We start from the raw sequence: 24,639 nt of genomic DNA on the forward strand, positions 1-24,639 counted from the left end.
TAACAATGTGATGCTCATGCTTATTCACCATTAGGAGGCATTCCCTCATAGATTGTTCCTTTTCAAACCCCCTTAAAGAGTTCAATTCCCCCCTTTCATGCCTCCCTCTCATTTTTTGAATTGATGTTTTCTAGAGTTTGGTCCTCTTTGGTTGAGTAGGGGTAGCTAATTGGTCTAGTGCTTAATCTAATGCTAGGGTCTTCAAACCCCTGAAGAGAGTCACTCTCCCTCTCTAGTAGCTTCTTTCTTCTAATGGTAATAAAAGATTTTGAAGTAAAAGAAATTAGGGATACTAGCTCTATATAAAAGAGCCCATTAGCTCTATATAAAAAGCCTTAAGACATATATCACTTGGACAGACATGAATATGTGCTCCACAAGGTAGATCAACCCTTGAATTTTTATTAAATCAATTCCTTAAGAATGTGATGAATTAGAAAGACATGTATCAAATAGAAAGACATGAAGGTAGACCAACCCTTGAAGTTTTATCAATTCAATTCCATAGGAACATGATGAATATGAAATTCAAAACTTTAATGCTTATTGCCTATGACTGTAAATGCTGTTCTTTCTTATTTCATACATAGAAAATTTATAGGTATATCTAAACAAGTACTTCGACAACCTCTTACATGTGCTAGCATATAATTTTATTACTGATGGACGTAGTCAAGTGCCTTCCCCCAAATAATACCACTGTAAAGACAAAAAGGTAGACTTAAAGCATTTCTTCATTTGTGAAAGAAATTTGTGGTACATATCAGTTTTGTCCTGTTAAAAATGTGTGTGTGTGTGTGTATGAGAGAGAAAGAGAGAGAGAGAGAGAGAGAGAGAGAGAGAGAGAGAGACGTCCTTTCAACATATTTAGAAAGCATGTAGGAAACTCATTTTCCATCAATCCATATCTAAAACTCAAAGTTCAAAGTATACTAATAAAAGGAACGGTTTACTACTTACTAATATTTATTTCCTTTGGGATGTTTTTTGCTAGTGTCACTCTTTAAAGGCCAGCACATCAAAATGTAACATGTGACATTTTACATAGATTTCATGCAAACATGGGTGTACTCATGGAGAGAGAGAGAGAGAGATGCATGGTAATATTTTATAAAGCCATGTGTTGTCTCGTGTGTGATGGGAATGGGGGAAGATTCTTTGAATTTTGATGTTGTGTGGATAACTAGGAGCACCATGCTAGCACTCGTCTTAAAGTAATGGGGGAGTTGGCACGCGTGTTAACATGACACATAACATTGACATTTTCTAGGGTAGGAAAATAATGGAGAGATTCTTTGAGACTTTGGTGCGTGGAGCACGTCTTCCTTTAGTGCTTGCTAAGGTCTCGATAAAAGGGAAGAGCCGAAAGAAGGGGAGGGGGCAGGGCCCAAGTTTCAATTGCATGAAAGGTGGAAGAAGGTAGAAAAAAGGGTGAGGTGTGCATGGGGGTGTGAGAAAAATGATGATAAGGAAAGGTTTGTGTGGGGTGAATATGAGACAAACACTCGGAATGAGAGCCTTGTTAAAAGGTAATCTAGTAGTTGAAATTATGGGAAATGGCTATGTACTCCCTCTGCACACTTGCATGAATGGTTCATAATTTCATGCAAAGGGCTTTGAAAGTATTTGCATGCTCTAGTGTATGTGGTTACGTGATGGTGCAACTTATATAAGAAAAAAAGAGAGTTAAAAAAAAAAGGTGGTTTGAGGTGAAGTATTTTAGTAGTTCTCACCTTTCTTACCTTCTACTTGGGTAGTTAAAATAAATTGAATTTCGTAGGGACTTCAAAGTTCATTACATGGTGAGTTTGTAGGGAAGCTTTAGAGAAGGTCCCCATGGACCGATAGAACTAGCTTTTTGGAAGATCATAAATTCTTACCTCCGTTTCTCCAGGCCCCATGGCAGAGCAGGATATGTTGATCAGCTAGCAGGAGCGTCACATTTAATGCAAGCTCCGTTTGGCACAGGCTGCCACAGACTCGGTATTGAGACACATCATTTTTGAGCCCAAAAGGACCTGAAATTGCAGAGTGGGCATCTCCAGTCTCCGGGGGGCACGCTCTAGATTCGCTCTATATTTCCTATTGCCTCACTGTGTGAAAATCGAGGCGGGTCCAAAAATAGGAAGAATGAATCAGCTCCTTCGAATACTCCGGGACATGCTCTTATGTTAAATGTAAGGAGTTGTGCGTTGTAGTTCAATTTAGAGAAGAGGCTTAGAGAGGTTGTTTTAGATGACTTAGTAAGGTCTAGAGAAGAGGCTTATAGAGGTTGTTTTAGATGACTTAATAAGGTCTTTGAGAGTGTTTGTAGGGCTATGCTTCTATATATATGAAAATCGGGTTTTCCCCTAGAGCAATGAATGATATCTCAAGTTGTACTTGGAGTTCTATTTACCTGCTGGTTGTGCAAAGGTAAGTACAAGGAGAGTGGCAAATAATTGAAGTTTGGGAAATGGTGCCCTCTGTTTTGGAAGGTCCCAAAAGCGTGTAGGTTTCAATGGGAGGGGCGAAGGGGAGGGCTTTTGGGGAATGTTAGGCGGGGGAGTGGGCGGTTAAGAATAAGGAAGGGGAGTGGGCAGTTAGAGGCGCTTAATCTAATCTAAATGAAATTGAAAAGGAGAATGATGATGGATGATGAGATGGGGAGAAGCTGAGGTGGCGATGAAAAGAGGGGGAGATGCATGGATGATTCGGGGGGAGATGATGAATAAAAAAAAAATTGAGTAAATAAGGGAAAGAAAAAGGGGGTTGTCGTAAGCTGTCCAAAGGTACGGGGAGGTTCGGGCCGAAGCAAGAGGTTTGGGGGAATTGCGGAAACCAAGGAAGGGTCCACTGGCACTGCACGCTCTGCACAGCGCAGCGCATGTTTCTCTCTTCTCTCTCACAACACACACACAAGAATGCGCTTCCCCCTTTATTACCGTCTCCTTCTTCTTCTTTTACCTCCTCCTCCGCCTCCTTCTTCGAGCTCTGCCCACCATTCCCCTTCCCCCACAGCTACCTCTCCCCGCCTCCCCCCTCCTTCCCTCCCTCCCTCCCTCCCCCTCCCCCTCTCCCCTCCTTTCCCTTCCTTCCTTCCTTCATCTCCTCTACCTCCCCGCTTGCCTTCCCCTTTCGTCATAGCTTTCCACCGAAAAAACATAAAAAATCGTCCCCCGCTCCCCCCCCCCCTTGCTGCTCGCTTCGCACCTCCCACGACCTCTGCCGCAAACTTGCCACTCCGCAACATGCTTCGGACGTTTGCAACAGGAAACCAGGGTCGGTAAGCGGTTGCACAGGATCTGCTACAACAGTGCGGGAGCCTCGGCACAGTAGAACGATCCGTTGCAGGGAGAGTTCAGAGTCCAGAAACGGCGGAAACCGAAAGAGTTAAGAGAATGGCAGTATAGCAGTCAGCTTAGAGTTCAGAAAAATGGATCGGTTGCACAGAGAGTTGAAGGAGGAAAAAACAATTTAAGAATAGAGGACGCGCAGATCATTAATCAAAGCGGGAGCGTTTCTGTCAGAAAGGCTTGTCTTCTTTTTCTTCTTCTTGCGCCAGCTAGGCTCCAGGAGTCCAGGACTAGCAGAATAGCAACGAGACAGGCCAAGATGAGCAGCTGCAGGTAGGAGCCCTCCTGCAATGCGTAATGTGCATCGTCGTCTTCGCTCTCGGTCGTTTGGTGTCTGGAGCAGGGGAAGTTGGAACTAAGGATCGTAGGAGCTTTTCCTCGCAAGTGATGGCTGGTCCGTTCGGACGAGACTATGCGATGTCTCGACTTAGTCGCTTGCGGGAAGTACCGCGTTTTCGACAAATTCGGCGTTTTGAAAGCTCTGTGTCGGAAATTATTTTTGACTGAGGAGAGTGGTGCGTCTTCTGTACCCGCTGCGCCAAATATGGTAAAACATTCGGTGCAAGCTTGCGAAAGCTGCAAAATGCAATGCGTGCGTTGCGGATTTCTGCTGCAGCGATTGTACCGTGCTCTCCTGTGTGGTCTTCATAAGCGTTGAATACGAATCGTGGAGACTTAGTCTGTGCGCACTTTTCTTTTGCGCGGGTCGGCAATCGACTGCGTGGCGTTCCTGCTTTTCCAACTCCAAGACTCTAAACGTGAAGTGGGACGATGGTGGAGGCTTGTATTCAGGTTGGCAATGTCGTCTACGTGCGCCTTTCGTTTTTCCAGCAGGCAAAACCTCCTTTTACATTTGTACTAAATTCGCTGTGGTTGAATTCCCTGTTTCAAGCCGCTTTGTCGCTTCCAATAGAAAAAGCGCTTCTATTTTTGCGCGCGCCCCTTTTGACCTTTCCTTCCCCCTTCCTCTCCGCCCCCTCTTCTCTCCCCGCGTCCTCCCTGCCCCGCCCACCGGCGTAGATCAAAATAATGTTTTGTGTGGCTGAGAATGATTCAAGAGCACATCAGCCTTTTGCCTCAGTAGGATCTCCCGAGTCACATCCTTTCTAAATATTTTCAAGTTCCTTTTGCAAACGTCTAGAGCGAGTGTAAAACCCATTGGGAGAAACCTGAGGCCTACCTGACCCCATAGAGGAGCAATTTTCAAAGCGAGATCGCTCTATGATCTTAGAGAGGAATTGTGTACTTAGCGAGGGTTTCCATGCAAGATTCAAGCAACGCTAACTACGATTGGGAGAAATGCCAATGGGTGGTGGAACTATTGTAGGAATTCCAGAATTACGAAGGGACGTGTAATCGAGCTGCATTTAGCCAACCCCGTGAGCGCGGTAGATTGCCGTAAGATCTCAAATTTGCTTATCGAACACCACCTGTTGGAATCACCTTCCACGTCCATGATCCTACATGTGTTAATCCTTAGGTAAAGTACACCAACACTGATTTTGGACTTCCATAAAGCAAACCAAAGGAAATGACCACTTATTCTGCAGCAGATGAGCAACTTCATCTTTGAAGGATTAACTGATAAGCCGCTTTTCAGGAAACAGCCAATAGGTGCCATAGGAGGAATTGAAGAAGAGATGAAGAGGCAGGAAAAAGATTAGAAGGGATGAAGGCAGAGTATAGAAGCGGGAAAAAGATTGATTGCTAAAATGCATTCATGCCAAATTAAGATAATCAATGAATTTTTTGGACAAGTTTGCATGCCCAAAAGCTGCGTCTATGGCCATGACGGGAGGGAATGGGCCACTTAGAACAGAGGCGCTAAGTGCATGTGTATGAGGACTAGGTCCTTGATGTTTCAAGGGTAGGTTTGGTCTTTTTAAGGCATTCCTCCAGCGGATTCCTTCAAAATGGAGTTAGTGTGGGGCCTGATCTAGGGCCGCCCATCAAAGAAGTCAGCTGTTTGACCAGTCTTACGTCAAGCAAGTCAGCTGACGTATAGGTTTATTTATACCTCCTCTAAATGAACCTTTGATCTCACTCCATTAACATCGCGTGGAGCAGTGAAACGACTGAGGAGGGAGACTGTCAGTTCCCTTTCACCTCTTGGCATGTGGCAATACAGCAAACATGCCAATACAGCAAATACTGTCTCCACAAGGAGGTCAATAGCTAGCAGGTTTTCATTGTTCAATGACACAATCCTTTGGTTGCCATGAGGTCTAAGCTAGCAGAGGTGACTCCAGATTATTTTTATCGCTGTTTGTAGACCTCAAAGGGCATTTTGACAGTCCCAAGAGAATTTATGAAATTGGACGGAGAAAATATGAGTCTTCAACGCTTACGTTCTATCAGAATGTATTAACTGAGCTATCAAGGAACGGCACATATGATCACATGATAAAGAGAGATACATTACTACCATTAGAATGAGGTGCTGCGCATTCCCACCATAGCTGGAAAATCGAGGAAAAACATTACGAAGTTTAAAATAGCAGGATATGTGGGGATTTTGCTTTCTTCCACGTACTAAGGACATGTATCAATAGCTAAAGGCAAAGGACATCTTTAAAAGTAAGGAATGTATGGTTGGTATTGCCTTAGACTTGTCAAGGGAAAAGTTAACATGGAGCATGTGGATTACTGTCGTACAATAATGCATTGAGTCGGGCAATCTAGGTAGATATCTATGCAAATTAGTACCATAGATATGTATCAATTGTGCCATGTACACGACGTTAGATGCGAGTTAGATGTGAGCTCACACGCCATAACAATTAAGGTTAGATAAGAAGCAGTATAAATAGTAAATTTCCAAGCCCAAGATTCAGCTGTTTAAGTGGTTTCAATGTTTGCAAGTCTCAAGCGATAGTAAATTCTTTGTAATAACGAGTGTGTAACGCTATGATATATTGTTCCACATAACTATCAGAGGACGGCGAAGGCCAAGAATGAGTTGTTATAGGAAGCATTAAAACAGTAATTAATCATCATAAAGGCTGAAGAGGGAGTACCAGTTGCAGATAGTAATAATCCCAACCAAACTCAGAATTTAAAGGATTGATCATTGGACACCACTGCAAAACACTAAAAATTTCAAAGTATTGAGCACCAGCATGTCCTTAAATTCAAGATGTGTGATAAGCAAACCTAGACATCACAACTGTGAACACACACACACACACTTTTTTTATTTTTTTATGGAGTGGCTTCGCGGCTCGGTCATCTTCAGAGGGCATAATATGAACCAAGTTACAATTGGACATTTGCCTGAGGAGGCGGCAAGAGAGTATGTCTTCAGCATCATCCACGACTCAAATATTTTTTATTTTTATTTTCTAAACTACACACACACACATCTATCTATCATAACACAGTGCACACCCCTGACAAAGGTAGTTCCCGTTCTTGCTAGATGGGAAAGCCTTCATAACGGAGTCTTCCACTTTTTTTGTTTCAACAGCAACCTCAAATTCAAAAACAAACAAGCTTTATCTCAACGTAAAAGGCCAGTGGATGGAAAATGTGTTTCGCAACGTTGAGCTCAGAGAAAATCGATATACAGTGTAGTCCAATGTATTGATTCGTTTTACAGAGTGGGTTCCTCTTTTACATTTGATGAGCCTCTTGTATAACAAATTCAGCCGGCAGTGTACCTCAAGGGGATTCAACAAGCAAGACTGGAAATTATGCTCCAGTTTGGTGGTTGCCAATGGAGCATGATGGCGTAACTACCAAGGCTTCGACAATCATGCACATCAAAGTCTCCAATGTATCAGCCAGAGAAAGAGGGAAGGTTTACAAACTTAAAAGCATACATGTCTTGATTAAATGGCAAATGGATGGATGGGCTCTCAGCTTGAGTTGTCTGCCAGGATTGACACCTTCAGCATTTTAGGTGAACAATATGCACAAAGCTGTGTGGCTTAACACACGGGGAGCAACTTCTTCTCAAGAACTTAAAACAGTGAAAGAACACTTCTAACTTGGCCGGAGGAGGATTTACCTGGGCCTAAACATCCTGAAGTGACTGATGCAGGGAAAAACGAGAAATATCCACATAGGAGAGCCTATACAGGTGAGAGTTGGGCATGATATAATGACCATAAAGCTTAGTAACACACACAATTTGCCCAAAAGTTGAAGAGGTTGTGCTGGATCAAGGGAATCTGTCCTCCAAAGAAACACGATGTAATGTGATACCTAAATGATGGAGGAACCGCTTACGAGAAAATGAATTGGGATTAAAGCTGACAAGAAAGGTGATCTTTAAAGATGAAGGAACTGCTTGCAAGAAATTAATTTGAGATGTAAGCTGGTAGGAAGAAAAGTAAGGCTTAGTGAGAAGCCCTTCTGCTGTTGCCTGCCACTGAGAAATAATAAAATAGTTGTCTGACGATACGAACCGAAAGGAATGAATGTAGGAATGCTGTGGACGGGTGAGGCAGTGGCTACAGCAAGAGGATAGGAGGAAGCTTTTGTTGGAAAGTAGAGGATAGAATCACTCACTCCTCACACTCCCGATCACAGCTCAAACAACACTCAAAGAGAAGGGGAGAGAAAGATAGCAAAACTCAGATATATTGTTCCACAGCAGTGGGCTGACAAAAGCTCAAGAGGTGAGCATGCAAAACAGCAAGGAGATGCTGTACCAAACTCTGAGTCTACTCCTCTCCCTGCGCACTTGCCGGTGCAAGGCTGGTCAGTGCAAGTGATGAAGAGAAGTGTGGGGGGGAGGGGGTTTATATAGGTGGGCAGCCAGCCCCTAGAACTGGCCGACTTTTCAGTCGGTTCCAGTCTGCTAGAACCGACCCCCAGAAGGGCCAAGATGGCCGCCTTCTGGTCTGTTTCTGGGCCAACCCTTTGGCCTATATAAGGCCCCATATGCAGGACCTTTTGGGCTGCTGCTGGCTGGTGTTCATGTGCTGCAATGCCCCCCGCATGGGCCCGTGATGCTGGCGCAGTGTTCCATGCAGGCTGCCCTCTTACAGCAAGGTACTCTCAGGCCCCCCCCCCCCCCAATCTCCCTATAGGCTCCTGCCCCCTTGTCCCCTCAAATTGGGGGACTCACAGGTGGGGCAGTGACATTTCTAACAGCTTTTGAGGCAGAATGAGTGAGAGATGTGAAATGGGCACAGTGTAAAGCAAAGGGAGTTAGGAATCACAGAAGAATTGAGTGATGGACAGTTTGTTTGTGGGGAGGGGAACGAAATGACACAGCAATGCAAGAGATTGGGAACGTGAGGAGAAGGCAGGCATAGAAAAGTGGTCACTCCAAGGGAAAGGGAAGAAAATAAAGAAGAAGGTGCACAAGGCAGGGACATGGAGGACTGAGGGGGCTTGAAAAACGACACTATAGGGGCAATACGATGGAGAAGCAGGTGCCATCTAAACATTTCCTGTGAAAGGAAAGAAGACATGGTTGTCATTTTGTTGAAAAGGCCTTGTCTTTACCTGTCATTGTTATAGTATTAGTTCTGTAGGAAGGATTAGTCCTTATTTGTCAAGCCTTTACTTTGTGGGGGTGTTGCATACTTTTAAACAAAGAAACTTGATTCAACAAACCTTAGAAAAAGGCCACATACCCAACTAGTGAGAGAAGAGCACACTGAACTGCATCCAATTGTTGAAATTTTACCCGCCTAATGAAACATCAAAGGTTATACCAGTCTAAACCATCAAGAAGACTCCTCCCACCCTACGCCATTAAGTGTTGGTAAAAAAACCGCTCTGAGCAGGGCAAGTCACTACTTCTCTGCTTTGCGAAAGCAGGACCCATAAAAGTTTTGTTCATTCAGCACGAGTCATTGATCTTGTTTATCAGGAACTAGACACTATATAAACTTTCGAAGAGCCCAAACGATGTTGTTTTTATGAGTTTTAAAATGAGGCAATTTCATTCATCTCATGATCAGGTGTCGTAAAATTGGCACTTGACTTTATATATATATATATCTTCATAGGACTTTTTATTCTTTCCTTCGAGCACCTTTCTTTGTTGTATTTTAATGGGATGGGGTTCTTTCCCAACAGGTTACAGGATCTGCAGTAACAGACTGAAGCCTTAGAGCGAATGATCCAGGATCTGTACGAAATTCTTTTGATTTATGATTTTGATCTCTCTCATGGTTTACCAAAAACACCTGAAACATGAGAGATCTCAAATGGGGGTCACCAAAGTGGTTCATAATAAATATTGTTATTGCCTGTGTGTATGTTGGAACTGGACAATTGTCAGACACATTGTCAATATTGAGATCTCAGGCGTCTCCCATATGGGCTCCATCTGGCATAATGGTGGCTGCAGTTCTAATATTTGGTTATAAGGTCTTTCCGGGAATACTTTCTGGAACTATCGGAATCAATGTATGGTATTTCCAGAAGCGACAACCTCGATCATATTTGCCTGCATCCATTGCCTTTGGTTTGTTCTCATTAGTGGAATCCCTCTCTTGTGGATGGTTGCTGAAGCATCCTTTGTGTTACAAGAATGGTTGCTTTCATTGGCAGGTATGTCTATTTCCCTTTTTTATTGTGAGTCTATCTAAATACTATGATCGTAGGCACCTGCTTGAAAGATCTCAATGGTTTTCTCCTTGTGCTTCGAAACTCTTTTGTGTTTAGGAATTGGAAGTCCATGAGAGGGTCAAGGGTCAATGAGTGGTTGGTCTTGTTCATATATGACTAAATTTGTGGGGTGCATTTGTGTCTCTCTGCAGGAAGCCAGGGATGGTACTCTTACTGTTGATACATTACATGATGCATTATGGCTGTTCATTGTGGCCCCTTTTACAACTCTTATTGCTGGGACTGGCAATGCACTGGTGCTCTCTGTTTCAAAGCTTTCTACATGGAGCCACTTTATGGATATCTGGCCAACCTGGGTTCTTGGTGATTTATCGGCTATTCTTTGTTATATGCCCTGCATTCTTCATCTTTGGAATCTATTTCAGGAAGACTTCAAAACTCCTTGTTGGGGCAGAAGCAAGCCAATCAAAACTTGTTTTGCGTCTCCCAGAGGTCCATCTGCCGATCCTGGAATACCACAAGCAAGATGCCATGACAGTAACGGCTCTTGTAAATCATATTCCAGTTCAACACGAGGACCGCTCTATGTGAATGGTTTTAAGAGTAGCTTCTGCAAACCTGCAATCAATGCTTTCTTTCCTCGGGCAGATCCCCGGACTCACAGGTTCTGGTCTGACAAACAGGAATGCAGTGGAGATGTTGAACTTGGTGTGGCAGATGATAGGCCTTCTACCAGGAGCGATTGTCCCCAAGATCAGAGTACACTGTCAATTGCATCAATAAATAAGGTGATCCGTAATTGGCGCAGCAAGTGCATACTAGAAAGAAGTGCAACAGCTGTTCAGAAGCAGAGCTCTGTGAGCAGATGTCAAAATGACCTCTGCAGTGATCAGAATTGTGAAATTGAGAGGGATAGCCATATTAAACCTGAGGTTTTGGATAAGGCAGAGGGATGTTTTGCAGATGCAAACAGCTCTTGTGCTGACCGGTCATCTACTGTTTGGGAAGCTCCCGATTTCTCCATCCAAAAGTGCTTGATAAGAGCAGCAGAGTGTGTGGTTTTATTTGTTCTTCTGATTGGCCTCTCCATGTTCATTTTCTTTAACATTGGAGCTCCCACAAATGAATTTGTGCAGCATTTGTCCTACTTAGTGTTTCCGGTGGTAATTTGGGCATCATTTCGGTTCAACCGTGTTGGTCTACCACTGGCAGTTGTGGTGGTCGCTGTTATAGCAAGTGGTGGGACTGCAAAGCACCACGGCCCCCTGTATCATGATGACAATAGTGACCATTCATTACTTCAGGTGTACCCTTTTTTCACATTCAAGTGTGTTTTTGTCTAGATTACAGGGATTGGGGAAAATAACAACCATTCATTTCTGTACGTCGTATATCTGTTTTGTAAACAGATATTGTAGGGGTCCCCCCCAAAGAAAGCAGGTCTTGTTTATATGATTACTAAAAGATAGGACTGCCTTAATTGTGATGCTCAAGAGTGGAAACGGATAGTGTCTTGAGCATTTTTTGCTTATACTGCTGGTTTGGGAGAGACTAAAATGACATCACGTAGTCTTCACAAGCAGTCTTCACAAGCAGTTGTAGATTGAATGAAGAGAATGTGGACTGCTTGTTGATTAGCCTTCTCGTTTAGTGATAGCCTTCATCATGGCTGAGTTTGCCCTTCCCCACTGGAGTGTTCACAGAAACTCAATACGAAGACCTTTGTATAAATGGAAGCTCAAGTATGTGTGGGTGTGTTAATCTGTATGTGAGAGCATATATTTATACTATGGTCTACACCTACTGTCGGACGCTAATGATGTTGGTGGGGATGTCATAGTAGCTAGTCCCTGCTATGTGATGGAGTTTATGGTTTCCAATCTTGGAGTGACTGTCATGAGATTGAAACTGCACTATTGTGTTTTTGGAGGATGAGTTTGGGCATGATCCTGGATTCATCTAGATATATATCCCCCAAAAAACAGGTCTTGTTATATGATTACTAGATAAGACTCGATCTTGATCCCCTCAAGAATGGAAACTGAGTATCGCAGCTGCATTTTTCTCAGTGAAATAGTCATTTTTTGGAGTACATTCTCACTTTAGCTTAGATCTGAGGCTACATGCCAAAGCAACTTTGAATAAAAAGCACCTTTCCTGGCACAGATCTGTACCTGCAAGCCAAAGCGACCTAAGGACATAGACGTCCACTCCCTGATCCGTAACAGTGCACAACCAAACCGGGGGAGTAGTTCCAGATCACTCCTGCACTTATGTGTAAATTAAAAATATCCCTTCTGTTAAGAGATGTGCTAACCTGTAGAGGGTTAATGGAACCCCCGAGGTGTTTACTTGGTTTATTTTTTTAAAAACGAAACCCCCGAGGTGTTACTTGGTTGTTTAAGGCAGTGGCAGCTAGGTTCATGAGATACTGGTTTTGTTATGCATAACAACCTTATTTGCAACGGAGCTTCATCTTTTGTCCTAGCAAAGCCAGATGCTTTCATTACTTGTCAAAATCTTTGCTTGATAATATCTTATGATGTATAATGTGGCTTCCACAATGATACTGATACCTTGTTTTGCAGGTGCAAATGTTTGTGAGCGTGCTGGCAATGGTAGCAATCACTCTGGCTGCAATTGTACACGATCGGAAACAAATGGAAGGAGAGTTGAACCAAATGAATTTTACTCTTGAGTCTCAGGTATTTCTTTATCTGTAATAATGTAAACAATAGCTATTTAGTTAATTGTCATGTGCCAAGAAGTAGTTTACAGTGCGGTCTGAAAAGATGTTACATTTTGGATACCTCTTTTTGTCCCCCCCTTTCAAAAAGAACATGAAATATTGCTTTTAATATCTGTCTATCCATGTTGTATTCGTGAATGTGTTCATGTGAGTGCCCACTGTGCCCACTTGCATTGGTGATGTAGAACATCTTTGCTTATGATTGGGAGATGTCTTAAGGTCTTCAAATACATTATCGTAAAGGGAGCACAGGCTGTATTGCGCTTTGCATAAATATGGTAGCGCTATTTGAGTGATGCATGCTATCCAAAGGATCAGGTTTCTAGGTCACATGATACGTGTTTTGGCTTGTTGTTTTTCCGTTTCTCCGTTTTTTGCTTTCTACTTAAATATGCGTGTTCTCTTCTTTCTGATGCATGTCTTGCTTAATGATGCTTGAGTAATCTCTTAGAGAAGGCATGCGATGCATTGCTAAGGCGTGCTATTTAGGGTTCACGGTTGTTGTTGCTGCAAGCTCCGACTGAGTGAATGTTGGCGCAAACATCCTAACAATTCATAACGGTGCCTCACTTTATATAAAATCAATTTGCTCACACAAAGGTCAATTGCCAACTATGTTTCCATTGTGACCCAAAGCTAGCTTATTCTATTTCCAGGGCAGGCCACTCTGAGGGCATAGGCATTGCTGCTTTTTTATATTTTCGTAGAACTTGCAATCTTACACGTGGGCCTGGCCTCGCCCAGCTTCCATTTCGTTATTAGACCCAGGTATAGACTACTGATCCCATAAATTCCAGTATAGAATTTATCGTTATGGGGGCCTGCTGTCCTGCATTTGTCCATACAGTTATACCCTCCCATCCCCTGCCTCCAGAAAGCCAGCAAAAAAGAAAATTCAGGTAGTGCTCAGTTCCGTGGCATAAACTCTACGGGGTCAATATATAAACCAGTGCTATCAGTGCACTTTTGTATTAGGAGGATACATTTTCAAAAGAACGATTTACATTTTGTCTTGTGGTTGATGTGCAACTAAGGTAAGTAATTGATTGACCGCATTCATGGTGGTGTTTGCTTTCCTTAAAGCTTTTGTGTTCTATTGATGTTTATTCCGTGGCCCACGTGTGAAGGGGCTTTCTTTTCCAATATGAATGATGCCAAACATTGTGTTGCACGATTGTGCTGACCAGGCCTTTCATATATGATATTGTAGGTTCGAGAACGCACAAAGGAGCTAGAGAGGGCCAATCATGAGTTACAGGTTTCACAAGCAGCAGCAGAAGAGGCAAGCAAAGCAAAATCAGAATTCCTTGCCAACATGAGCCATGAAATAAGGTGATGAGTTTTCTCGCACAACTATATAGTACTCACAAAATGACACGTATCATGCCAACCCTTGATGTGGCAGGAATATGTTTTATTTTCTTAAAGTCCAATTAAAGTAACAGTATCTGCATCAGTTAAGTAACTAGCCTTGTACTTCTAACTCATGTAATTTAAACTGTTCAGTGGAGCACTTCCGATGTGTCCAAGGGTTCATCCCTTTTCTCTCCGAGACACATCATATTTTTCTACTACTATTGAAGAGTTATTCTCTAATTGGGTGTCCCTATTGGATGCTATGCAGGCTGCCTCTTTTCTTCACTTTACTCATCTGATCAAAGTTGCGACAAGATTAAAGCTTTGCCTCTCTCTATTCTATCTTACAGAGCCTTATACAAAATTGAAGCCCCTGTTGTTCATACACCGTTGAGTTCTGTTAATTGGTCTCATCCTGAGACGCATGCACTAATCTCAAGATTGAGTAGGGACTTAAGCCGTTCTGACCCGTTGCTCTGCAGATGGTTGGGGGGTTTGACATAGAAAAAATGTGACTATCAAGTGTATTCAATAGAAGGATATTTTTAAATCATGGTTTTAATATTAATATTTTTATAAACAGGTATCATATAAAAGAATATTACACACTTTTATAAAAAAAGGGTGTCTTTTAATCAAATAATTTTCACACATAAGGGATTTACAAAATAGTCCTTGAATGCATGTGATGTATAGGGTTTACATATTGAATCCCCCTATGGGCTCTTCATTATGTCATAGGAAGCCTCTAGTAAGACTTTGGCTGCTAAAATAGAATTCCTCAACATACACTATCAGAACATCCTTGAAGTTCCATAGTGGAGTGCCCCACAAACACAATTTCTGTTTTCCTTCATGTTGCAACTATGTGCAATAATTGATTACTTATTTGGTCCTTAGGTGTTTGCTTTTATTTTCCACTCGCTTCGTACAAGCTACTCACTCACTTCCATTTGCTGTTCACTCCTTGGGTAGGTGTGTCTATTTGATGCTTATTTATCTCATGATTATTTAAATTTTTACATGAGGGAGCCACAAACAATCTAGTCCTCCCAACTCAGAAGAATGAACAAGGCTTTTGGCCACCCGAAATTTGCAAATCTGTGCGCTCCTGTCATAGCTTTAGTTTATGGATTTCAACCTTATGAGGAGTGACTATCATGAGATTGAAACTGCACTAAGGATGAGTTTGGGCTCGTTCCTCGATTCAGCTTTAGTTTTCTGGGCGTACTTCTAAATGGATCTGGTGTAGTTGTTATATATTTTTAATATCGGCTGTGGGTATTGCTGAGGATCCTCTAATGTAGAATTAAAATCTAATCTTGTCAGTCTCAAAAATTGTATTATTTTTGGATGTCATTTGGTCCTAGTAGTTTAAGTTTTGTTTTGTTTTCCTTTTATTTCCTTATGCTTGCATTGGTGTTAAATGATCTAATGTGATTCTCTCTCTCTCTCTCGTGCACACTTTTTTTTTCACCTTGTCATTATATTACAAAGAATAGTCTCAAGAAAAGGGACAGCCAGTTACAAGCATAACAAGATATCATTATATGACAAGAAGGAAGGATAATCTATATCCCTCGCATGTAGACAATCATAAAGAGATTGTCTTAAAGATGCCCGGCTAGGGAGAGATCACCAAAGACTTGATGGTTACAGTCCTTACATAGAGTCCATAGGGCTTAAAACGAACCCAAAAAAAAAGTAGATTGTATCCCTGCCTTACCTGATGAAAACTGAAATGCCAGAATCGCTTGTCAAAGCACCAAGAAAATGAGCCTGCAGCCTTTGGTTCAGCAAGAGCAAGAAATCATAAGAAAGGGGTCTTCTTCTTGCCACGGAACACTGAAAAAAATCTTTCTTGCCTCATGCGTGCCTTATCTTTATATGGTTTGGTTGTGGGTCTGCATGTGAATTTTCAGAAATCTAAATTGCTGCCTCTTCATGCAAATGCTTGGGATCATATATATATGGCCGGGGGACATTATTTCACCCACACAGCTTGTACGGCATCTTGGTTACCCTTTGGTGTGGATGGTTACACGCACACGTGCATGTGCACGAGCACGCTCGCACGCACATAGATGCAAGGATGCACACATACACGTCTTCTTCTTCTTGTTCTTTTGTTTTGTCATAATTTATGTTGTTTGGATTGTATGATTATATAACTTAGTAAGCACAGCGTATGCTTGGGTACTGATGAGAACATAAGCTTAGCTTTGCTTACTAAGTTATTCTTCTTTTTCTTTCTGACTCAGCTTTGTTTCATGTATGTTGTAAACCTCTTCTTTCCTTTGACTCTTTTTCTCTCTGCTCCCCCTCTCTCTGTGTCCCCCCTCACTCTCATTGTTCCTTTTTCCGTCTTGCAAAAAAATCTAATTTGTGAGATTGGATACATTCTAGTATTATCAAGGTACACATCTGTTTTTCCATAAACCTTATTTATGATGCAACACGAGCTTTCCAAAGATTTGAGGCTGAGTGATGAGTAGGGTAGCCACCAACAGCAGTAATTGTCTCGACTCTTTCAAAGGGTCTAGGTTGTGTTCCAAATCATATCAAGCTGTGCTAGCATGCTAGAAGGGAGCCCAGCCTCCTGTCCACCAGCTGAGAAACTATGCAATTTTGAGAGGATTTTGCTTTTGCAATGTTCTAGTTTTTACTTTCACAATAATGCAAGGCTGTATGACTCTGTTGTCATGGGAGACCAACTACTGGGAATAGGTGATGAGTTCTTATTTTGTTTGCTAATCTGTTGCCTGCATGGTACTTGCAGGACGCCTATTCATGGCATCATTGGAATGGCTTCTTTAGCATTGGATACTGATCTTACGGATGAACAAAGGGAACACCTTGAAACCGTTTCACAGTCTGCTGATTGCCTTCTGCACATTGTAAATGCAATATTGGATCTGGCAAAGATAGAAGCAGGGCGTTTGGAGCTGGAACATGTGCCATTTAACCTTTCTGAGACTATTGGATCAACCATGAAGATGCTTCAAGTATGGTCCTTCCTTCCATGTGGTGCTGTATGCTATAATAGGACATGGATTTCACATATGGATAAAAATGCACATGCAAATTGAGAACTTCATGTAATATTAGGCTTGCTGCTTGCTTTCCAATGCTTTTTTACTTTTATAGCTTGACCTTGATTGATAAATTATTTAGCATTGCTGAAAGTTGCTGCTGCTTAATGCGGATGTTTCTGTTTAATGTGCACAAATCAGTGATATTGATGTCCAGCACACTTGTGAGAGAATCCTTTTTATACTACTAATATTTTCCGTCTCTGGTTCCTTCGAGATCATGAGTGTTGTTTTTCTTGATAAGGAGTTTTCAATGCTGGACCAGGTCGCTTGTGCTATCCCATCGAATCTCTGTCCTCCTATCTTCCAGATTGATGTTCTTTAATAAATCCAGTATTTCTGGGGCTTCGTTCCCTTGAACCTTCATGCTCCCATGTCTCCAAAGCTATAAATATGTATGTTTCTGTGATACTTCCTCCTTTAATGTACTATACAAGGCATGTCAAGTAGAAGCTCTAGTCAGATGGTTCTCGGTCGTGCATGTTGTCCTGTCACAATCTCTGGCCACCACCACTCTCCTGGGTCCCAATCAAGCTCTGACAAGGCCCGCCCCTCCCAGAGCCAAAGACGCCAAAGCTGCAACTGGTCCTGCTCGATGCTAGGGTCGGTACGCCAGACCTTCCCCAAAAGGCCTACGACCCGAACCCTCTGCCACGGGAGTAGGGGGTCGATGAGCGCATCCTCTCTCCTGAGTCGTCCATCCCCAGAAACCGCGAAGAAGGAGATAGAGGAGTCATCCATACGTCCTGCGATCACCAGTGGGATGCCCCGGGGGGTGAACTGTCCCAGCCAGCGGGTGTCACCAGGCATGAGGATCACCAGGCATGAGGACCTGAGCCTCAGGTGGAGCCAACCAAGCAGCTGGGATCGCACCGTCGATCTCCGTGCGTCTCGCCTGGGCTCCACGTGCACCTCCAGCTGCGTCTGCAAGATCAGTCATCTCCAGATGTCTGTACGTATCCCTCCAAACTCGAAGGGACCGGGCTGGCCCCCTCATCCAGCCGTCCCACCTGATATGTGATCTCTCCCCCAACTGAAGGCCCTCGGCATCTCTGACCTGACCGTTCCAGATAAGCGGCTGGCGATCGATCTCCTCCTGACAGCTGGGAGGGGACTGAATGAGACTGAGGCGGAGCCTCCTCCAAACCATGAGGAGGCTACGAACGAGTGGGGAACGGGGCTGAGTGAGCGGGGCGGAAGTGAAGATCCACCTGAGGGACGGTAGCCACTCTTCACCTCGGCGCGGGACACAAGAGCCGACTCCCTGCTGAAGTAACATCTTCCACGTCTGCCCCCCCGGGGTCAAACCGCGGATGACAAGCTTGCCTAACAAGGCCTGACTCTGAAGCTCTGGATCGATGACCCCCAGGCCACCCTCAGCCTGCGGAAGAATGACTGTCTGCCAAGCAACCCTGGCTCTGGTATCTCTATGACCATCCTCCCCAGACCAAAGGAAGTTCCGAACCAACCTCCTGAGCTGTGCCACGCTGGATCTCGAGAAGCACCAGCAGGAAGCCACATACCAAGCCGTGGCTAGGAGGACCTGGTTAACTACCAAGGCACGACCTGCAAGAGAGAGCTTAGCAGTGCTCCAGAAAGCCAGCTTCCGTCGGATGGAGTCTAGCACCGGGAGAAACTGCTGAGTTGGCGTGATTCTAGGCCAACCTGAAAGCCAAGGTATCTAGCTGTCTGTCCCCGTGGAATCCATCTGAAACCCAGAAATCGCCCCCACTGAGAACACGCCCCAGGGTCTGTGAGGAAACCAACTGATTTGTTCGAGTTGATTTTCGCACCAGCGGCCGAGCAGAAGACCTCCAGGGCCATCCGCACCCTCTCTAGCATCCTCTCATCGTCCTGGACATAAAGGGCTGTATCATCTGCGTACTCCGAGTCCAAAAGCTCCGTGTCCTCCCGGAGTGGAAGGCGAACACCCCTGATCCCTGTGGACCTCGCCCGAAGGTAGTAAGTCATGGCCTCGGCGAAGAAGAGAAACAGGTAAGGAGCAAGGAGGCAGCCCTGACGCACTGATCTCTCCAAGCTAAAGCGCTCACCCATCCTGCCTCCAATGATGACTCTGCTAGACGCTGTCCTGTACAAAGCTGACATACCCTGAATCCAACCTGCCGGGAAACCTAGCCGCTCCAGAGTCCCCTCCAAAAAGGACCAGTCCACGCGATCGTAGGCCTTCTCGAAGTCGAGAAGTAGAATGGCAAGGTGTGATCCGCTGTGCTGAGCCCACTCCGCCGCCTCTGAAAAGGTGAAGACATTATCCAGGATACTGCGATTGTGGACAAAGCCTGTCTGAGTGTCATGGATGAGGTCTGGGAGTAGCGGCCGAACTCTGGCACTGATCATCTTGGTGAGGATTTTGTAGGCAGTGGTAAGGAGAGTGATCGGACGCCATTGGCGGATCTCCTGTCTATCTCCTCCCTTTGGGATGAGGCAAATCAGTCCCGAGGAAAGGCTCTCTGGCATCTGACCGCTGCTGAAAATCCCCTGCAGAGCTGCAAGGAGGGGCTGATGGATCTGGTCCCAGAAGGAGGTGAAGAATGCTCGGGATAGCCCATCCTCACTTGGGCATTTCTGTCCGTCGAAATAGCCATCAAGGCCTCCAACATCTCATCCGAGGTGAACGGTGCCAACAACGTCGCCTGCATGCTAGGCTGGACCAGGGATGGAATGTGCCTCCACACCTCCTCGCGGGCACGACTAGCCCGAGGGGCAAGCGGCTCCTGCTGGAAGAGGGAAGTAGAAGTCAGTGGCCAACCCCAGGACCTCCCCCGGATCCGTAACGATGTGACCATCCGCTGTCCTGAGACTCCGAAGCTGATCACCTGCAGCTCTCTGGCCATGCGTCCTGAAGAACTCCCTGCACATCCGGTCACCCTTCCGGGCCCAGAAGGAGAGAGAGGCGTGATAGGAAAACTCTGAGCGACGCTGGAGTGTCTCCTCTAGGAGGGCTCTGGCTCGAAGGGCCTGGATCCGAAGCTCCTCCGAGCCCGGGGAAGCCTGCTGGAGTCGCTGAATGGAGGCGAGGTCCCTCCGAAGAGCTCTCTCTCTGCCCCACCAATCCTGTCGAACCTGTAGGGCTGCGAGCTGGCAGATCTGGCTGGACTCCTGCAGAGCCTGCGCAACCGAGTCTACCAGATCCACGCACTCCCCCCAGTCTCTGTCCCAAAGACTGCGAATACTGCTGCGCACGTCCACCCTCGAGAAAATGGAGTCGGGAATCCTGCATGACCGGGGGGGAAGGGTCTGGGCTGTCGAATCTAATGATAGGAGCACAGGCGCATGGTCGGAAAGTGTCGTCCCTGGAACTATACCCGCTTGACCGCCTCTGCTGATGGCCCAATCACTGACATAAAATCTATCAAGCCTCTCCAGGAGTCTGCCTCCTTCCCTGCGGAAGCCCCAAGAGAAGTCCAGGCTCCCGTGCCAACGCCGGAAGGACGGGTCTCTCCAACTGTCCCTCCCTCTTGTCGCGAAGATGAAAGAGTCCCAAGCTGACTGCTCCGCCTGAGCCATACCTGTGAACTCCGGACCTCTGCCCTGCTGGTCCTCCAAGGTCTCCAGATTGTTGAAGTCACCTCCAACAATCCAGGAATCCATGTCTGGAAGAATCCCTGTAAGTGTCCTCCAGAAGGTGGCTCTGCATCGGAGGTCTGTGGGAGCATAAATGTTGAGGATTCCTATTTTGGATCCCTCCAAATCCAGGCCTACCCAAAGGGCTCGGCTTGGGATCAACGTGCCGTGACCGAAAACTCCCTGGGCTAACTGCTCGCACACGGAGGTACAGACACCCCCACTCCTCCCCTGTGCGCCGATCGAGGGCTCCCAATAATTGTAGGAACGTCCAGGGAGAACCTTCCCGCAGCTACGGGAATGAGCCGCAGAAAGCTTGTGCTCCTGGAGCAGAAGTACATCCAAACGACCAATCACTGCAGGCTGAAGTTCCTGTCGCAAAATGAGCTTCCTGGGACCACGGGTGCCAGAAGAGTGAAACCCGTTCACATTCCAGGATACGAGGTGTAGGCTCATGGAGAGGGATGGGGGGCTGCGAACAACTGTCTGCTCGCGGTCGAAGTCGATGAAGAATCAGACATATCGGAATGGAGGCGCTGCCGCTTATGAGAAGGTTTGGAGGGGGAGACGGGGTCGTCCTGCCCGTTCTTCAACACCTTCAGCAAAGGCGAGAGGCCTTTGGTGCCATGAGCAAATGCTTTCTCGAGCTAGCTCGAGATCTCTGAAGTGGTCATCCCATAGAAGGTTCGGAGTTTCTGATGGGACCAAGCTTTGACATCCTGGGGGAGAGGCCATGACAGGGGAGGTCTGAGGATCACAATCAGTCGGAAGCGTTTGGCGGCGCAACGCCACCGCAGGCGCACATCGCCCTCGGACCACTGAGTCTCGAGAAGCTGCCCACCGGACGGGCCTATCCAGGAGCAAACCTGGGCGTGTGTGCTCTCTGAGAGCCTCCCAAACCGAGTCGTCTGTCCAGGTCTCGGTGCCATCGCTGAGGAATGTGAAAGCGAAGCTAGGGCCATCCCTAGGGGCCAAGGCGGCAATCTTCCCATCCGCCCCTTTGCGGAGCAGGAAGATACTGATGTCGAGACAAGCCGGGAAGGTCCCAAGGTCGGCCACATCCAAGTAGTCCCAGGGGCCAGATCTGTAAAAGTCTCGAGGAAGCTCTCTCTCCTGAAGCTGAGACCCATCAGAGTCTGCCACTGAGGGGCTAGCGGGCAGGGAAGCCTGCTCCAGTGGTGGTGTAGACTCCGGGTGTCCTGCCAGCGGGGGGGGAGGGGGAGGAGGCTGAGGGGAAGGCGACTCGGACTCCACGGGGGCGACTGGCGGAGAAGGTGGAGGAGGAGGAGCGGGGGCTGCTCTCCGCTGGGAAGCTGACGGTGCAGCTAACTCTGTAGGAGAGTCGAGAGGGATGGGGGGGGGGGATGGGGATGCATCTGGAACTGGGGCTGAGAGGGAGGAGGAGGAGACTGAGGAAGAGGAGGCGGGGGCTGAAGCTGCGGGTCGGGCGAAGGGGGGGGAAACTGGGGAAGGGGCTGGGACTGAGTGGAAAGGGGCGAGGGAGCGGGAGAGAGGGGAATCTGAGGCTGTGAAGGGCGGGCTGCCGTCGAAGAAGAAGCTCTCCCAGGTCCCTGGGGCGGCTGCCTGTCAGGTCTCTGGGGTGCTGCTGCAGGAAGGGTAACCTCTGCCTCCTTGCCTTTATCCGAAATCTTCTTGTTCTTTCCTCTTTTCCTTCTAACCTCGGTCCAACCGCCCACTAACTCTGGACCGGACTCCGGCTGCCTCGGCTCCTCCTGACGTGGCTGTCCGGGGGGGGCGGGGGCGGAGGGGGCGGGGGCGGGGGGGTCGAGACGAGCTGGCGAAGCGTGGACAAGCAGCCGCCAAGTGCCCAAAGCCGTGGCACCTCAGGCACTGACCTGACTGTCCGGTGACTATCATGCTCTGGGTGATGCTGCCGGCATCTGTCACAATCTCGATCACTGCAGGGAGAGTCGCAGGGTCTGCCACAGCCACACGGACTCGGGGGGCTCCTTCCGTGGTCACCGCGTCGGTGAAAGTGTCGTGCATAACCCAGCCAAAGTGGGAGCCCAACCCTGACAATCGGCCGCAGCTCAGCAGCAAGACCTGGAAAAACTAGTGTCACTGGGTGGCGAGGTATACGGAACCGAACATCAAAATCCGCTGCGCTGAATCCACGGTACCACGGGACTATCATGATAATCTTTCCCTCCACCGATGTGGGGGAACCGGCAATCAGGTTGCTCGCAGCTTTCTCATTGGAGAGTTTGAGCCAGAAGATGCCCCTTCCCATAAGGGCCACCTCCTCAATATGGCCATCCTCTAACAGGAGAGTGGACTGGAGCCAGTCCCTGATGGCTGATCTGGAGGGAGAGTGTCCAATGACTCTACCGTAAACATAGGTACGGGCAAAGTCAATGGCAACCTCCTGAACACGAGATGATTGTTGCTCTGTCAGGATAACGCGGTAGGCATCTGGAGAGTGAGGGTCCGACTGGGCCTCCGGATCCGGGCAGGGGGCCGCCATACCGCCAAGACTAACTGCAAGCTTCCGATGAGGAACAGGCTGCCACCCAAAAAAAGGGGGGGGCGAAGCGGGAGGGTGGAGCCTGGGTGTGGAGAGGACGGTTGCGGAGGCGGAAGGTGGAGGCGGGGTGGCGGAGTGGAGCGAAAGGGCGGCCGAGGCGAAGTGAGGGGGCGGGGGGGTCGGGACGGGGGGCGGGGTGAAGGGTGCGGGGTGCGGGGAAGACGGGGGGCGCGGAAGGGCGGGGGGGGGCGGGGTTGGTGTGGCGGGGGCGGAGAGGTGAAGCGGGGGGCAGGGAGAGCGGAATGGAGGCGGGGGGGGCGGGTGAAGCGAGGGGGTCGGGCGGATGAGGCGGAGCGGCGAGAGGGGGGGGGTGAGGTGAAGCGAGGGGGGGGTTGGGTGAAGCGAGGTGAGGCGGAAGGGGGCGGGGTGGAAGAGAGCGCGGAGAGGTGAGGGGCGGCTGAGACGAGGGAAGGGGGGGGGAGTGGAGGCGAGGGGCGGCGATGGAGAGGCGAGGTGGAGGGGAGCGGAGGGGCGAGGTGGAGGGGAGCGGATAGGCGAGAGAGCAGCGAGGGGGGGGCGAGAGCGGAGGCGAGGGCGCAACGAGGTGGGCGGCGGGTGAGGGGGAGGGGGGGCGAGGGGCGAGGGCGGAGGGGCAGGGGGCGGGGGTGGTCGCGGCGAGGGGAGGAGCTAGGGGGGGGGAGGTAGAGCTAGCGGCGGGGGGGGAGGGGAAGCTCGCAGGAGCTGACAAGGAGAGCCTGACTTCTGAAATAGGTTTATTATCATTATGTCAGAGAGAAGTTGCATGCAGGGGGTATGATCTATGTCTCTGCAGATGACAATGTTGCAGACACCTTTATCAAAGCACTTCCATGTGAGAAGTTTGAGGCATTTCGCAATGCCCTGAACTTATCTCCTTTTGGTGATTGATCCTTTCCTTGTACATCATCACATTGGCACTACAGAGGGGTGTTGGAATTATCGCCATAATTCATGGCAATGACCAATGTATGGTAAATAAGTGAGTTAGGGGCACTTTTCCCTCATTAGAGGTTTTTCCTCATAACCATAGTTAGGATCCCTAACTCCGGTTAGTGGATAGGATAAGGTTTTGTTACTTAGACAAAACCTTCTCCGTTGTATGTTTCTTCTATTTAGTACGTTTTGTGTGGCTTGCTCTCCATCTCTCTTTTATCTTCAAACTTGACTTCATGTTCTAACAGGTTCGTGAAGTACTTCAAGAACTTATATATTCCGAACTGCATTATCGAGAATGTTTTCGGTTTGAATCCGTATAGCCCTAATCTTTTATGATAGGTCGGTAAAGAAAACCCATTAGTCTTTGTAGGACCATGAGGGTTTAAGTCCCTCCATCCCTAGCAAAATGGGATGAAACATATTATCGGAATTGCGTAGGAGTTGTGGGAAGTATCTACCCATGAAACAGAGAAATCCCTCCTCGTCTTTTGGTATATGGGATTTTCCGAAAGGAATTAAGGTAGTATGTACGGG

At 47.0% G+C, this 24,639-nt stretch overlaps 1 protein-coding gene across 2 annotated transcripts in view; it reads left to right on the forward strand.

The window, feature by feature from the left end:
* Positions 1 to 4,002: 4,002 nt before the first annotated feature.
* The window catches only part of LOC147883801 (osmosensing histidine protein kinase SLN1-like), a 42,780-nt gene continuing 22,143 nt past the window's right edge, over positions 4,003 to 24,639 (forward strand). The window contains exons 1-6 of one of the 2 annotated variants that reach the window (XM_087398250.1): positions 4,003 to 4,127; positions 9,372 to 9,848; positions 10,058 to 11,170; positions 12,455 to 12,571; positions 13,826 to 13,947; positions 16,751 to 16,976. In XM_087398250.1, coding sequence (XP_087254376.1) covers positions 9,489 to 9,848; positions 10,058 to 11,170; positions 12,455 to 12,571; positions 13,826 to 13,947; positions 16,751 to 16,976 — 1,938 coding nt within the window. In that variant the 5' untranslated portion in view covers positions 4,003 to 4,127; positions 9,372 to 9,488. Of the gene's footprint in view, positions 4,170 to 9,371; positions 9,849 to 10,057; positions 11,171 to 12,454; positions 12,572 to 13,825; positions 13,948 to 16,750; positions 16,977 to 24,639 lie in introns of both variants that reach the window. The other variant, XM_087398251.1, reaches the window with a different exon arrangement.

The sequence above is a fragment of the Dipteris shenzhenensis genome, chromosome 27 (genome assembly GCF_047967505.1).
Source record: "Dipteris shenzhenensis isolate YYH24624 ecotype China chromosome 27, Dip_SZ_1.0, whole genome shotgun sequence".
Taxonomy (NCBI): domain Eukaryota; kingdom Viridiplantae; phylum Streptophyta; class Polypodiopsida; order Gleicheniales; family Dipteridaceae; genus Dipteris; species Dipteris shenzhenensis.